The 15,373-nt window shown below is 45.4% G+C and overlaps 1 protein-coding gene and 1 long non-coding RNA gene across 3 annotated transcripts in view; one reads left to right on the top strand and one right to left on the bottom strand.

The window, feature by feature from the left end:
- Window positions 1-4,367, top strand: part of LOC130109274 (retinal Mueller cells isomerohydrolase-like) — a 32,358-nt gene extending 27,991 nt beyond the window's left edge. The window contains exons 11-14 of one of the 2 annotated variants that reach the window (XM_056276087.1): window positions 2,009-2,123; window positions 2,302-2,396; window positions 2,494-2,605; window positions 3,328-4,367. In XM_056276087.1, coding sequence (XP_056132062.1) covers window positions 2,009-2,123; window positions 2,302-2,396; window positions 2,494-2,605; window positions 3,328-3,473 — 468 coding nt within the window. In that variant the 3' untranslated portion in view covers window positions 3,474-4,367. The remainder of the gene's footprint in view (window positions 1-2,008; window positions 2,124-2,301; window positions 2,397-2,493; window positions 2,606-3,327) is intronic. The other variant, XM_056276088.1, reaches the window with a different exon arrangement.
- A 1,618-nt stretch (window positions 4,368-5,985) lies between these two features.
- On the bottom strand, window positions 5,986-12,965 carry LOC130109038 (uncharacterized). The gene is made up of 3 exons (XR_008809963.1): window positions 12,887-12,965; window positions 6,245-6,396; window positions 5,986-6,078 (listed from the first exon to the last, which is right to left on the bottom strand). It is a non-coding gene; the product is annotated as an uncharacterized LOC130109038 (long non-coding RNA).
- Window positions 12,966-15,373: the final 2,408 nt, after the last annotated feature.

Raw genomic sequence — 15,373 nt, forward strand, 5'->3', positions numbered from 1 at the left:
TGCTTCTACTCAATACTAACACTAATTACTAACAACTACTAATATTCTTAACATCACAATTCATAATCAATCTGGAGAGTAAACAGCAGTTTTTGAGGTACACATTTCAATTTTTCAGTGATTAAGACGTGTACTTTGAATGTAAATAGGGTGCCGGAGTGCATAAAAAAAGCTTCAAAATAGAGATTGTTTATTAAAAAAAAAAAAATCCGGGGAGGATCCCCCTGGACCCCCCTACAGAAGTCTGGGCTAAGCCCCCGAATTTCTTCAAATCCTGGAAACGCCGCTGGTCTGCAACGTCGCCTTTTCAGAGCATCGCTGGGGAAAATGTCAGCGGGACACGAGGGTCTTTTGCCGCGTAATGATATTTGCTGGCTGAGCGAAGGCAGTGTGTTGGCGAGGGCGTGTGACCTGTGCGACGAGCTTGTGTCATTTTTATCCGAACTGTGGAGCAAAAATGCCTAAGAATATCAGAGTTTTTAAGTGACAATAAGGTGATGGCATATGTTTTGTTTTTTTGTGTGACATGTCTCATCTAAGTCACCTTAAGTTGCAATTACTACTACTAATAATAATGATAATATTAAAAATGATAATAATAATAATAATAATTGTAATAGCAGCAACAATAACATCTGCATATAAAATAATTTTTGCTGGCGCAATGGAACCCCCCCCCCCACCAGATGTTTTGGCCCTTGGCTTGGCATGCATGACATAATTTGGGCCTTGGGGAAAACTAATTGGGGAACCCTGCAGTAGAACATGACCTCTTTTGGGAGATCCTCCTACATTACGGCTGCCTCGCAAAAGTTGTCAACATCTTGCATCAATTTCACAAACGGATGAGCGCTAAGCTTATAGTGAGTTAAACCAAGTCTGAGGCATTTGTAGGCACAGGTGTGAGACAAGTGTGCATGCTTGCACCAGTGCTTTTTAACAGCTTTTTCCTCTGCGTGACAACTCTCCTGCACAAGGACATAGAGGCAGCGAGTGGGCTGGCTATTGCTTTCTGTCTGAATAGGAACCTCTTCGACACAAGAAGGTTCCAAGCCACCACAAAGCTCAGGTCAGTGTGCATACATGAGCTCCAGTATGCTGATGACTGTGCTCTTGTGGCACAGACTCCAGCAGCCCTGCAAGCCGCCCTTAAAGCTGCTGTGCAGGTATACGGTCGGATGGGGTTGGCCGGTAACATCCCCCGAAACAGAATTCCTCTGCCAATGGTGATCTCATTCCCCAACAGAACTTCCCCGACGTTTACTTCTCAGACTCCTCTTGCCCTTGTACCACACTTCAAATACCTTAGCAGCATCCTCTCTGGTGACTGCAACCAGAACATCCAGGACAGGATCCAGCAGGCCTCATGCTCCTTTGGACGCCTCAGTGAGTGGGCCTTCACCCATAACAACCTGCACCTCAGTACAAAGATTGCAGCCAATCAGGCAGTGTGCCTAGCCACGCTTGTGTATGGATGTGAGATACGGACACTTTACAGCCGCCATCTAAAACAACGAGGCTTTTCACACAAAATGCCTCCTGTGGATCCTGAACGTGACCTGGCAGGATTGTGTCTCATATCTGGAGACTCTAAAACACACCAGCAGCAGGTGCATAGAGGCCGCGATCTTTCCCCATCAACTCAGATGGATTTTGCCCCCCCACCCCCCTAGTCTACAGGGATCTCTCCTGCACGCCCCGGTGAAGATTAGTGTCTCTGCATTGAGTTAAGGGTGGGTGTGTCTCGTGGGAGAGAAACGGAGCCGACTTCCTTGACATTGGCACTAAGCAGCCATCACAGGTCTAGGAACCTTGCAAGATAAAGCCAAACGTATGAAAGTACCGTGTCCTGTACAGGACTTTGCTAATACAGGAACCAAAACAAGGCAAGATCACCATCTAGCGGTTAACTTTGGACAACTGCCTTACAATAATAATAACGGTGATACTACAAAAACAGACATAATACACCCAGCCTGCAATAGTCTGTGTATCTATGTGTGTTTAGGAAGAGCAGGGGAAGAACCTGGTATCGCTGTCCTATACTACGGCAACCGCTGTTCTTCATGGTGATGGGTCCATCTGGCTGGAGCCCGAAGTCCTCTTCTCAAAACCCAGACAAGGTGAAATAAATACCAGGTTTTGTACAGACATGCAGATTCGCCAAGACACCCGCGTACAATCACAGAGATGCAGACACTTATCCGCAGACAAAAATACACATGAAAAAAACAAATACATGTTTGTTTTAGTAGCCCCCTCTCTTATATCTCCTTGTGCAAACCTCCCGTTCTCTCTCAGCCTTTGAGTTTCCGCAGATTAACTATTCTAGGTGTTGTGGGAAGAACTACCACTACGCCTACGGCCTGGGACTCAACCACTTCATACCAGACAAGGTAAAAGTGCCATTTATTTAAACAGTGAGCCAAAGCAAGGCTTAGTCTTCAGTCTAGCTTGTTGTCAGTGACCGTGGGCGGCGGTTTGCTGTTGCAGATTGTAAAGCTGAATGTGCGGTCGAAGGAGACACGAGTGTGGCAGGAGGAGGACTCCTACCCGTCAGAGCCTCTTTTTGTATCGACACCTGGAGCAACGGAGGAAGACGATGGTAGGGCACACACACACATACACACATATCTACTCCCATGTTTTCGTAATGTGTGTGTGTGTGTGTGTGTGGTGTTAGTGTGTGTGTGTGTGTGTGTGTTAGTTAGTGTAGATAGCGGGACCGAACACTAAAGCACTTATGATCCTAATTCTTTTTGGAGGTGGTAGGTATTGTCTCAGAGAGTAAGGGGAAAAATCCCAGAAAATTAAAATTATGCATAATTATGCATACATATGCAAAATGTGCATTTTTCTAAAAAGGGCTAAAAACCACTTTTCTCGGCATTTCAGGTGATTCTGAGCATCTTTGATTTTTTCACCTATATATAAAAAACATTTTCTGGGACTTAGAAATGTTTTGGCATTATGCAAAATAGATGCATTTTTGCAAAAATGCACTTATGATCCTACTTTTTTTTGGAGGTGGTAGGTATTGTTCCAGAGAGGACCAGAAAAATAGCAGAACATTAAAATAATTATAATAATTATGCAAAATATGCATTTCAGATGATTCCGAGCATTTGGGGGGAGGGAGTTGGAGTGGGGGGGGGGTTAGGGGCAGGGGGAAGGCGGTTAGCTGGCAGCATGAAGAGGAGGGAGATTTAGACGGGTGGAGAACCAAACCGCTACATTGCAGCGGGGTTCTTCTAGTATATACTATATACACACACACACACACACACACACACACACTAGATATAATTTCCTCTTTCTGTGTCCCAGGTGTGTTGCTGAGTATCGTTGTCAAGCCTGGGAACGACAGACCGAGCTTCCTCCTGGTTCTGGATGCCAGGGAGCTGACAGAGGTCGCCAGGGCAGAGGTCAGCACCATCATCCCTGTGACCTTCCACGGCATGTACAAACCGTGACCTTCGACCCCCACCTTCAAACTGAAAGAAAGTAGCAGTTAGCGCTGCCCTCATTTACCTTCCATGGCACATTACATACGTCACCATTAAACTTTACACAGTTCCTAGTATAAGTCAGGTCAGGTCGGTATAACCCTGACCCTCAAATGATATTTGTCAAGGCTTGCTGTAAGAGTTCGCAGAGTTTGAGATTATAAAGAAAAGTCTCTCCATTACCATATTTTCCTTTCCAGTATTTTTTTTTTTTGCCTTGCCGGTTAAAGAAGGGAAAGACCTGTAATGGCGTTAATGGTCGGCCAACTCTGTTCTGAAGGACGGTGTCAGGAAAGGCCTGTGGCACTGTCTGCTTTACAATTGTCCTTGACTTTTTGAGTTCAATTCTTGATATTTTTCTTTACTATGTATTTGTGGTATTTAAGATGTCACGCATGTCCTCCCAAGCAAAGGAGGTTGACTCGGTTCATCCGGACACAACGTTTATTGACAGATACGTGTCACACACTCATCTCGGTGACCTCTTCGGTCTCACCTGACTGCAGGCGTCCCCGCCCTTATAACCCATACAGCTGCATAACGACCCAAACCAACGACCAGTTTCATATGCAAGTATGGCTGTGACCATTAACTAGAGTTTCAATGGCCATGTGTTCACAGAAGGTTCGGGTATAGTTGCAATCAGTGTTGTAAGATGGCGACAGATGTACTCTTAGCCCCGCCCCCCGGATCAGGGATGGTCGTTCCTTCGATGGCCTATTCGACTCCCCATTCAAACCAGCGTTCCTCCCTATCAAGGATGTGCACATCCTCATCTGTGAAAGAGTGGCCACTGGCCTGTAGATGGTGGAGACTGTGGAGTCCTGGCCTGACATGTTAGCTCTCCTGTGTTGCGCCGTCCTCTTGTTTATTTTGCCTGATGTACAGGTCACAGCAATCCTCCTGGCACGTAACAGCTACACTATATTGCTCTGTTTGTGCCGGGGGACCCAATCCTTGGGGTGGACCAACTTCTGGCACAGTGTGTTTTGGGGTTTGAATGCAACTGAGACACGGTGTTTTTGAAAATACACGTCTCAACTTTTCCAACACCACTGGTTTACGCTTGGACAGCTGTTGTCCTTCTCCTCTCTTCGATTGGCTGGTGCACTGTTTGGGCGTCTTCCTGGCTTTGACAAATGCCCAGTTAGGATAACCACACTTAACCAGGGCCTGTTTAATGTGGGACTTCTCCCCTTCCCCGGCCGCCGTGTCGGTGGGGACGTTGTCAGCTCGGTGGTCCAGCGTCCTGGTGACTCCTAGTTTGTGCTCCAGTGGATGATGAGAGTCCAAGCTTAAGTACTGATCAATATGTGTTGCTTTAGGGTAACCACCAACAATCAAATGTCCCCCATCACCAATCACAATTTCGCAGTGTTAGAAGGCTAATCGGTAATTTTTCACATCTGAGGTTTAATTCTAACCCGGGTGTCGTCCACAAATCTGAGCCAATGGCTAGGGGGTGTCCCTGGATAGGACATCAGAGCCCTCTTTTCCACTTCCTCCATACACAAGTTGGCCACTACAGGTGAGACTGGGGAACCCATAGCACACCCATGCCTCTCTGCCTATAGTACTGCCCCCTGTATGTGAAGTATGTGGACTGAAGACACATTTTCATAGTTTCCCCAAACCCTCTGTGAATAGTACACGTGGCCATCGAAACCCTACTTAATGGGCACACCCATATTTGATCATGAAACTAGTTGTTGGTGTCAGTCATTATACATCTGTCGCCATCTTACAATGCTGTGACTACAACAATCCCTGATCCTCTGTGAATAGTACACATGATCAATGGTCACACCCATATTTGCATATGAAGCTGGTCGTTGGTTTCGGTCGTTAGGCCCTGTATTGTGCGGTATCGTTTATAAGGGTGGGGACACCTGCAGTCAGTTTAGACTGAAGAGGTCACTTAGCTGAGTGATGAGTGACATTGTATCCAGATGAGCTGATTCCACCTTCTTTGATTTTCTTACCTGGATTATTGAGCACACATCAAGACGTCCTCCCAAGTCATTTTGTCAATGTTCCACTTCTTACCGATGACACTTACCACTGCTGAAGTCAAGCTAACAAGCTAGCCTGTGTTAGCATCCATTCCTTTTGAATGAGAAATGCTTAAGAAAAAGTGTACTGCCCCCTACATACACACACACACACACACAGTGACAAGAAAATCCAAATGTCAGTGTATGAAGAAATGACTTGCATGGCATCCTCCACGTTGTTCTTTTGCTGAAGAGGATATTTTCCTGTAGCCGTCTTGCTGTTTGGTGAATTATCCGTGGAGCAGAGTCCAGTTGTACGTTGGGACTTTTTTTTTAAATAACTGAAATCTGAAATGTATTTACAGCTGTTTTTTCATCACTTTATACAAATAAAAACATTACATTGCATTGATTTTGTTATCGTTACAGTACGTTATGTTTTTAGGCATCAGTTTCTTACATATGAACTGGACTACTGCGGTGGGGATGATGATGATGATGATGATGATGATGATGATGATGATGATATTTATTGTCAGATCAAGCCTGGAAATGTTCTGGCATCACTACAGCTCCATCTGCAACATCACAGAAAAGACAAGAAACAAAGATGTGTATATTCAGTATAACATTACAATCACACAAGACAATATTCAAGGCCCTCCAGTGTATATTTGATCTGGGATAAAGCTCCATATTTAATTTTAGGATTGACTGGTGTACCAACGAGTGCCTCTCTCTGACCTTGTTATAAATCGTGGAACCCTGTATCTCCGGTTTGGTGGTAACGATTTGTATCACGGCTCAGGACGTGGTTGGCGTCAGAGACATTGTTGCTGGCCAGCCTTAATTTATTATCATGGTCGGCTGATCCATAGTTCCTCAAGGGGCTTGGCCTACAGCATTGGAGCAGATTTTCATTTGTTGGGGCAGTTTTGACTTTAAACGAGCGGACAAACGCTTGTAGTGTGTAGTATTAAAAATACTGTAGAACACTCATAAGTAACAAAAACAAAAGAAGGATTTGTCTTCTCACCCCGGAAGACCTAAGAAGAAATTCTTTGTTTTGTCTTTTTGCAGACAACGTCAGGGTGGTTTTCCCAGGATAACAGCTGGTCTATCATTACACCCAAGTATTTGTATGAAAATACCTGCTTGGTTTTTTCATTATGGGTAAAAATAGGAAATTTATGAGAGCCAGATGGTGAACCCAATACAATTTCTTCAGTTTTCTATGTGTTGATCTCAAGAGCAATATCATCACTCTAATCGACTACCTTTGCCCACGCATGCCATGTTGGTGCAGCCCAGGGTCGCCTGCGTTAATAACAGAGATATTGGATCTGCATCGTCAGAATACTACGATAGCCTATCTGAAGGATACGCGGACAGCCAAAGTAAACTCAAGTCTATTTACTGAACAACACAACACAGGCCTTAACACAGGGCATGACCACATTCATGTGCACACACTGCTTCACTGCTTAACAATGGACGTCTGCTCTAGATTAACTAGGCTTCTATTGCCATCTACAGGCATTCATGCCATGACCCTCTATTTACTACATTCCTTCCCCCTTAAAATCTGTTTTCCTCACCTGCAATAAAATCACAACCAGAACAACAATTTAGCAGTTCGTCACCTGTTATTTGGTTTACCACAAATCTGAATAACTCAACTTGTTTCCCAACCCTCATAATCCTTCAGATAACTTAGTTGCAATCCTTTGTGTAAGTCTTGCAGATGGCAACCCCCTTTTGTGACTCTTTGAGTGTGTCCTGGTCTTGATTGTCAGTCTCTTGTGGTTTTGCATTGTCTTGCGGGTTTCCTTCAGAAACACAGCTATTCCCCTCTCCCACTGAACTCCAGACACTACAACAGTGTCATCTGATTCCACAGGCATTATTGGTGGTTCAGTGAGCCCAGGTTCCCACGAGTCCTTGCCATCTGGTCTCACCAGGATCTGGTCTACATGTCTGCGTATGATGTCACCATCCCCTAACATGAGCTTGTAGGGAACTGGTCCTGTGACTTTGGCAATAAAACCAGGGACCCACTTAGGCCCATGACTGAATATTTGGTATTAGATATTTGGGTTATGTTGTTTATGTTTGAGGTAGGGAGACTCGAGACTATATCGAGGTTCGGCAAAATTTAGAGGGAAAAGGTGCCAGCCGTAGACATAGGCTATGACGCACGTTTTAGTTGACAAAATGTTAAAACTTTTCTTTTTTTTTTGGTACGGAGAACGTAAGAATCACTTAAGGCCTACAACAATGATAAATGAAAATGAAAATGTTAAAAATAACCGTTATTCCCACCATCAAAAAGACATGTATGTTAGGGTTGATACCCCTGTCTGTGTGACACAGTGACCGTTAATCCTTAAGGGAGATTGGCATCAACACGAAGAGGTACAATTACACCAGTGAAAGGCATAGCAACGTAGGTCATAGAGAGCTCATACCCTCCATCATCAGATGGCATGTTGTAGACATAAAATACAATGCACTATATGTATCATCTTCCTCAGCAAGGTCCTGTCCAACTGTACAAAACCATTCATGGTTTGAGTTTTGGGTTTGGGTTTTGTTGATTAGCTATCGTTGCTTTCGGTCGTTATGCAACCCGACTCCCCCAAGATCAGGTGGAGGGGTCCTCAGGGTAGATCAAAAATACGCAGGGGGTCCAGGACCCCAAAAAGGTTGAGAACCACTGCTTTAGTCGACTGGTTAACGTTGTTGCTTGCGGAGTGGGAAACTTGGGTTCGCGTCCCGGCTGTGGCGACGGTCTCCCAGACTGCCCCCCCCCCCGAATTCGCTAAATTGGTGTCAGAAGTGGGATGGGGAGACCGTGAAGCCATCGGAAGCGTAGGCGCCCAGAGGCGTGGAGGAGCTGATACGCTCAAGCGCGGGGACGCGCTTTCCGAAGGAGGGGGGTAGTGTAACGTGCATAAGTAGACACACTGGCTGACGGATCTGACCCTTCAGTCGAGCGGTCAGCGATGTCTCCCGCGGTTCGGGCTCGCGTCCCGGCCGCGGCAGTTCCTGTGGTTGCCTCCCCCCCTCCAATTCGCTACATTGGTGCCAGAAGTGGGATTCGAACCCATGGTGCGCATCCTGCTTTCTCGACTTGACCTTCTTCACCTTAAAATGTATGCAGGCTTAACTCTTAAATGGTTGCCATGAACACACTGTCAGCTATGCACTGCAGGAATGAAGGTGGTTTACGTTTGGCTGATTTTTCGAAATTGATCAGACATTGATCGGATAATGTCTGTCTGTCTGTCTGTCTGTCTGTCTCTCCCTCTCACTGACATCGATATGTGTTGTTTATTTGTAAACTCATGGCGGTTCCTGTGGTTGCCCCCCGGATTCGCTACAGTATTATCTATAAGGGTGGGGATACCTGTTGTCAGTTTAGACTGAAGAGGTCACTTAGATGAGTGATGAAACGTTTCTCTCAGTAAACGCTGGGTCCAGATGAACTGATTCAACTTGCTGCGACTTCATTTCAGTAGGTGGCGGTAATGCCGGCCGCCAATAACATTTAGCGAGAAGAAGAAGGATAACCACCTATAAAAAGGGTTGACGCTAGAGCCAACGGGGTGTAGGCAGTGATTAAAGTGGGCCGGAGCTCCCCGGATCCCGCCCGACACCGGCACTTCCCCTCCTCCCCCGAGTCAACCGGAGCTGAGATCCGGCAGCGCTCTGTAGACAGGAGTAATTTCAACCTTTTTGTCACAGTAAAATTTAAAACAAAAAACACGATGCAGCCAATTCACAAGCATTACAAAATAAATCGCAAATAAAGTCGTTCTTCTATTTTTATACTACTTTACTTTTTCTAAAAGTTTGAACGATATCGCGTCCTCACGTGACCCGCACCTGCCTGCTGTCTGGCTTCACGAGACTTGACATCAAAGGAGACTGGCTTCACACTCACGGGTCAGGGTCAGTTCACCGCACCAGGCAGACAAGACTCGAGAGAGCGTCGACCTGCTACCTGCACTATTATCCTGGACTGGGGGGCATAAAGAGTGAGTATCTTCCGTGTATTTCCGATAGTATTTCCAATAGTTTTGTCTAGCTCTGCTGTGGTTTTCATCCAAGCAACTAACGTTAGCGAACGTAACGTTAGCTAGCTAGCTAACTAGCTATCTTCCACCCGGTAACGTTGCTAGCTAGTTGCTGACGTTGCTGGCTAGTTGTTTGAATGCTGCTAGGCAAGCTAACTATCGGTAGCGTCCGGTAACGTTACCGGTAGCTAGCTAGTTATGTTTGTCCAACCTTAGCTCTGGCCATGCAATATTTTCATTAAAATAAGGGTGGAGACAGTAGGTAGGGGCTGGGATGGATGGAAGGGTGGAGACAGGTAGGGGCTGGGATGGAAGGGTGGAGACAGATAGGAAGGGGCTGTTTTGTTTCAGCATTCAATTTTTATTGCTGAAAAACTGGTTTGTTTTATATTATGATTGGAATTGGAACATTAAATGTTGTGATGACTATTAGTAAATTCATGAAGTCTGTTCAGTGGCACTTTCAAGTAATACAAAAGACTGATTAAAATGCATTTCTATTTTTAAATTGAACATGTAGCCAGTGATTTATTGAGCATGTAGTGTGTGTGTGCATGTGCTCGTAGGGTTAATTTCCTGATTTGAGACGCAGTATTGAGGCCGACTATCACTGCTGCACTTTTGCCCACCTCTCTAATACAGAGATCCCCCACTTACCAAATCCCACTTTAACCCCTGGGTGTAGGCACGGAAGTAGCCGTGACTGGCTGTTGCGTCGGCCGATAGGCTATAGAAACCAACAAGCAGGCTTCGAGACCGTTCTGTCAGGGGTCATTTCTATACTTCTGTAAACTACTAATAAGACACGTTAGTCCGTAGATAACGGGTCTGACTCTTTAGCCGAGCGGTTAGTGATGTCGCCTTGTGGTGCAGTACAGCCCGTATCGAATCCCGCACCGGGCAACAAAATAACCGGTTACACTTCTTAGTTCCATAATTTACGGCCGTTTGGCTTAGATCAAGTGTGCGGGGGGGGGGGGGGGCTGTAGCACCAATTCCTTGTTTGCCAACCGCCAATAAACACCAAGTAGAAGAAGAAGAAGAAGAAGGACAAGCTCCGTTTGTGTAATGGTCATGATGGCGGTACCTTGTACGGCAGCGACTAATGAGCAGTCGGTGACAAACACTTCGCCTAGGCTGAATCCGGCATTTACTGGCCAGCGTAGCAGAGTTAAATTAGTTTACGATCGCCAGACCATGTTAGAACGACGTACATCCATCCAGTAGTTTGGCAACTGCTGACCCGGAAACTATACGCGATCTCGGACTGCCGCGCCCGCTGGCCCCAGGGGAGTTTCCCGCCTTAACAGAGGCGGCGTGAGAGGAAGAGGAGGCGCGGCAGTCCAGCGGGGGGGGGGGGGTACAGCGTTAAGCTAAAGGCTAACCCCCACGGAGTAGCGCCCCCCATCTATTCTGCCTGCTAGCATTAGCTCCTTGGGGAAATAGCTTGGACTACCTGAGAATGGCTTTAACCACCAAGCGTGGGATGAGACACTCCTGCGCTCCGATCTCCACAGAGACGTGGCTTAACGCCACCGTTCCCTACGACGCCATTCGTCCGGAGGGGCTAGCGCCCTCACTAGTACATCTCGGGGCGGTGGTGTGCGCGTCTACATCAATAACAGCAACGCTACAGTGGTCTCAAGACATGGCTCTCCAGACATAGAGTCTCTGACAGTAAAATGTCGACCCTACTATCTGCCAAGGGAATTTACTGTCATAGTGATAACAGCCGTGTACATTCCACCCAGTGCAGACACCAAGAAGGCCCAGGATGCTCTCTGTTGCTCCATCGGTGATTTGCAAACCACCCATCTTGGTGGCGTGTTCACTGTTGCTGGGGACTTCAGCCAGGCCAACGTGAAAACAGTCCACACTACTACCAGCATGTGGACTTGGCTAACACGTTGGACCGAGCCTACACGAACATCGAGAAGGCAGTCAACGGCCCCCTCCTCAGAGCATCTCTCCGTGATGCTGTTTCCTACATACAGGCCCCTGCTCACCCGAGCAAAACCTTCTCTGAAGCCAAAGGCAGAGGTCAGTGCCATCATCTCTGTAACCTTCTATGGCATGTACAAACCATGACCTTCACAAACCTGCATGGCCAGTAAACATAGCTCTGATTCTGAAATGTTATTTGTCAAGGCTTGCACGAATTCTCGTGGTTCAAGATGATAAAGAAATACCTCTCATTACCATATTTTTTTTTGCCTTCGTGGTTAAGGAAGGAACAAACCTGTAATGGCGTTAATGACGTCAGCATTGTTCTTAAGGACTGAGTCAGAAAATAATGCCAGCGGAGCTGCCTGCTTTATAGTCATCCTTGATGTTTTGAGTTCAATTCTCGTTTTTCTTTACTGTGTTTTTGGTAACAAAAATGCTGCACATGACCTCCTAGGTCGTTTTGTTGATCTTCCACTTCTTACCAGTGACACTTACCGGTCGGTTTCATATGCAAATAGGCGTGACCATTAACAAGTTTCAGTGGTCATGTGTACTATTCACAGAGGATTGGGGAACAGTTGCAGTCACAGCATTGTAAAATGGTGACTATGCCACCCTTGTTATGTACTGACAATTTGGTAGTAAGTTAAACACCTTTCGTTCATCAAAACTCTGGAGACAGAATCCAATGTCCGCAGGTTTATTGATTGGCAAAAGGGTGAAACTGAGATCAGATTACAAAAAAAAACCCCAAACAAAACTATACTTACTGTAAATACACCGCAAATACACTTCTATCATGAGTTAAATTACCCATTTTCAACTCTTACATGTTTGCATTGCATATTTAATAAACTGTCAGTCAAATCATAACAGTCTTATTTTAATATGGTGTCAATCATTGTATTTTACTATAACTCCTAGTGACTATAAACATGGCATTGGACATGGAATCAACAAAAAATAACTTGGTAGCCTTTTTACATAAAACTACACAAAACGTTTTTTTGTCTGCTTCTGGAGGAGCATCCACTTGGCCAGTGAAGTTAAAGCTTGGATTGTTCCTTTTTTTTTAAATTTATTTCTGATTTTTCCCTTTTTTCTCCCAATTTGGTGGCCAATTGATCCCTATTTTAATTCAAACACCCACCCTCGTACTTCATGCATTCGCCAACTGCATCTCTCCGGCCGGCAGTCTCGAAGGAGACACCTCCCCACTTTCGTGACAAGGCGACTCCAGGCTGAACCACTGCTTTTTCCGACACACACAGAGACGCATTCATGTGACGAACACAAGCCGACTCTGCCGCCCCCCCCCCCAAAAAAATGGTTGATAATGATAAAAGATCACATTACATACCAACGATGCTACGAATGGCATAAGATGTGTGCAGATGCCCTGCTGATGGAAAAAGGTATCCTAAAAAATAGCTGTTCTTTCTGCAATGCATCTTCACTTCCTGACTAAAGTCACACAGGAGGCTAACTTCCTGTGTTTCCTGTCACAGAAAACAATTGAAATGACTTGGGGAAAATGTCATTAACTAAACTACTGTAACAGAACAGTGACAGAGGCTTGTAAGAATTGTCAGGGTTAGGGTTAGGGTTAGGGTTTGAGATTATAAAGAAATACCTCTCCATTATCATGTTTACGTTTTCGGTCTTTTTTCGCCTTCGTGGTTAAAGAAGGAATAAACCTGGAATGGCATTGTCTTGATGCATGCTCAATAATCCAGGCAAGAAAATCAAAGCAGGTTGAATCGGTTCATCTGGACATAACGTTTATTGAGAGAAACGTTTCATCACTCATCTAAGTCAAGTCAAGTCAATTTTATTTGTATAGCCCAGTATCACAAATTACAAATTTGCCTCAAGGGGCTTTACAGCAACAGAACATCCTGTCCTTGGCTTAGAACAACTCCCTAAAATAAAACCCTTTAACAGGGTGAGAATAATAGGAAGAAACTTCAGGGACAGCAACAGAGGAGGGACCTAAGTGACCTCTTCAGTCTAAACTGACTGCAGGTATCCCCACCCTTATAAACAATACAGAGGCATAATGGCCAAAACAATGACCAGTTTAATATGCAAATATGGTGTAACCATTAACTACAGTTTCAATGGCCATGTGTACTATTCACAGAGGATAGTACCCCCCAAGTTGGTCCACCCCAAGGATCAGGTCCCCCTGCACAAACAGAGGAATATAGCGTACGCAGTTAAGTGCCAGGAGGATTGCCGTGACTTGTACATCGGAGAAACTAAACAGACGCTGGCCAAGAGAATGGCACAACACCAAGAGAATGGCACAACACAGGAGAGCTAACACGTCAGGCCAGGACTCAACAGTCTACACTCATCTACAGGCCTGTGCCACTCTCTCAGGGATGATGATGTGCACTTCCTTGAAACTGGTCAGTGGTTTCAGTCATTATGCCACGGTATAGTTTATAAGGGGTGGGGATACCTGCAGTCAATTTAGACTGAAGAGGTCACTTAGATGAGTGATGTAACGTATCTGTCAAAAAACGTTGTGTCCAGGTGAACTGATTCAACCTTCTTTGACTGTAATGGCATTAATGATAGGTCAACTTTTTTTCTTGAGGATTGAGTCAGAAAATAATGCCTGCGGCACTGTCTGCTTTATAGTTCGCCCTTGTTTATAAAGGTGAATTTTGATTTAGTTATTCACCTGTCTTTGTAATGGGGAAAAAAGTTGGTGATGAATATTTTTCATGAGAGGTTTTGTCTGTGCCTCCATCCTGCATTGCCCTAATCTTATTCCCCATCAGGGCAGCTTGAAGGTGTTAAAGGAAAAGAAACGTTTAAGAACACAGTGCTCTCATTTCTTCCCGCATGTTGTTGTAAATGAGAGTATATGAATGCTTGGTAGTCGAGTGGCAGGGGAGTTTTGGTGCCTATGTGTCTGTAGTTCCAGCCACAAGAACGTCCTTTCCTAGCCAAAAGGACCATGTTGAAGACACCAGGATTGTGTTTTGTAATCGGTGAGGTCTGTTCAAAGGCTCGGTGATGGGTTAAAGAGGCGGTGGAAGACTTCTCCAGGCACATTCTTTGGGCACTCTTTTCCAGGATGTTACCTCACCTGGTGATGGTCAGACCGGGTTAAGGTGGGGAGACGGTCACCACAGAATCATCCTAAAGCATTCTACGGGATTCAGACAAACTAGTTTATATCAAATCATATCGTATCATCAGAACCATTTTGAGCAGCAAAGACATTCATACCTCTAACCAAATGACTAAAGTCGAAGGTGTGGCGAGAAGCTGTCCTTCATTGAGAGGGAAAGGATTATAATCAGTATTTTGTAATGGCAAGTTAAAGAGTCAAATACGGATAAAGGTGAAAACTCTCAAGAGTTTTTCCCCAGAGCTATTCACGGTGAGCAGTCAGCATGAGGGCAGAAGTAGTTGTGTGAAGAATAAATAGAACTTGCAGACCAGTTGAAACCCTGCCCATTTCCACACCTGACAAGCTTCTACAGACAGTTGGCATAGACTTTGGAGTGCCAGTTTTGGACTTTGTCGGAAGCATGCAGCAGCACCAAGCATACTCTGAGATGGGTTCTGGTGGGCTGAAGGTAGGAACGCTGACAAAAGTTGGGGGAGGGAAGTTTCAAGGAAGGAGCCCAGGTGGAGGACCGGGATGGGGGTATTGATTTGGGGAGGGTCCAATGAGGCCATGATGTGATCAGAGGACAGTATGATGAGTTGTGGGAGTTGGGGAGAGGTTGATGAAGGAGAGGGGAGGGTCTGGGTGGGAGGTGTGAGAAAGTCAATTGTGGTCCAGTTTGACTCCCAAAGCCCGGAAGTAAGATTGGGCTTTTAT

This window comes from Lampris incognitus, chromosome 3, assembly GCF_029633865.1.
Source record: "Lampris incognitus isolate fLamInc1 chromosome 3, fLamInc1.hap2, whole genome shotgun sequence".
Classification (NCBI taxonomy): Eukaryota; Metazoa; Chordata; class Actinopteri; order Lampriformes; family Lampridae; genus Lampris; species Lampris incognitus.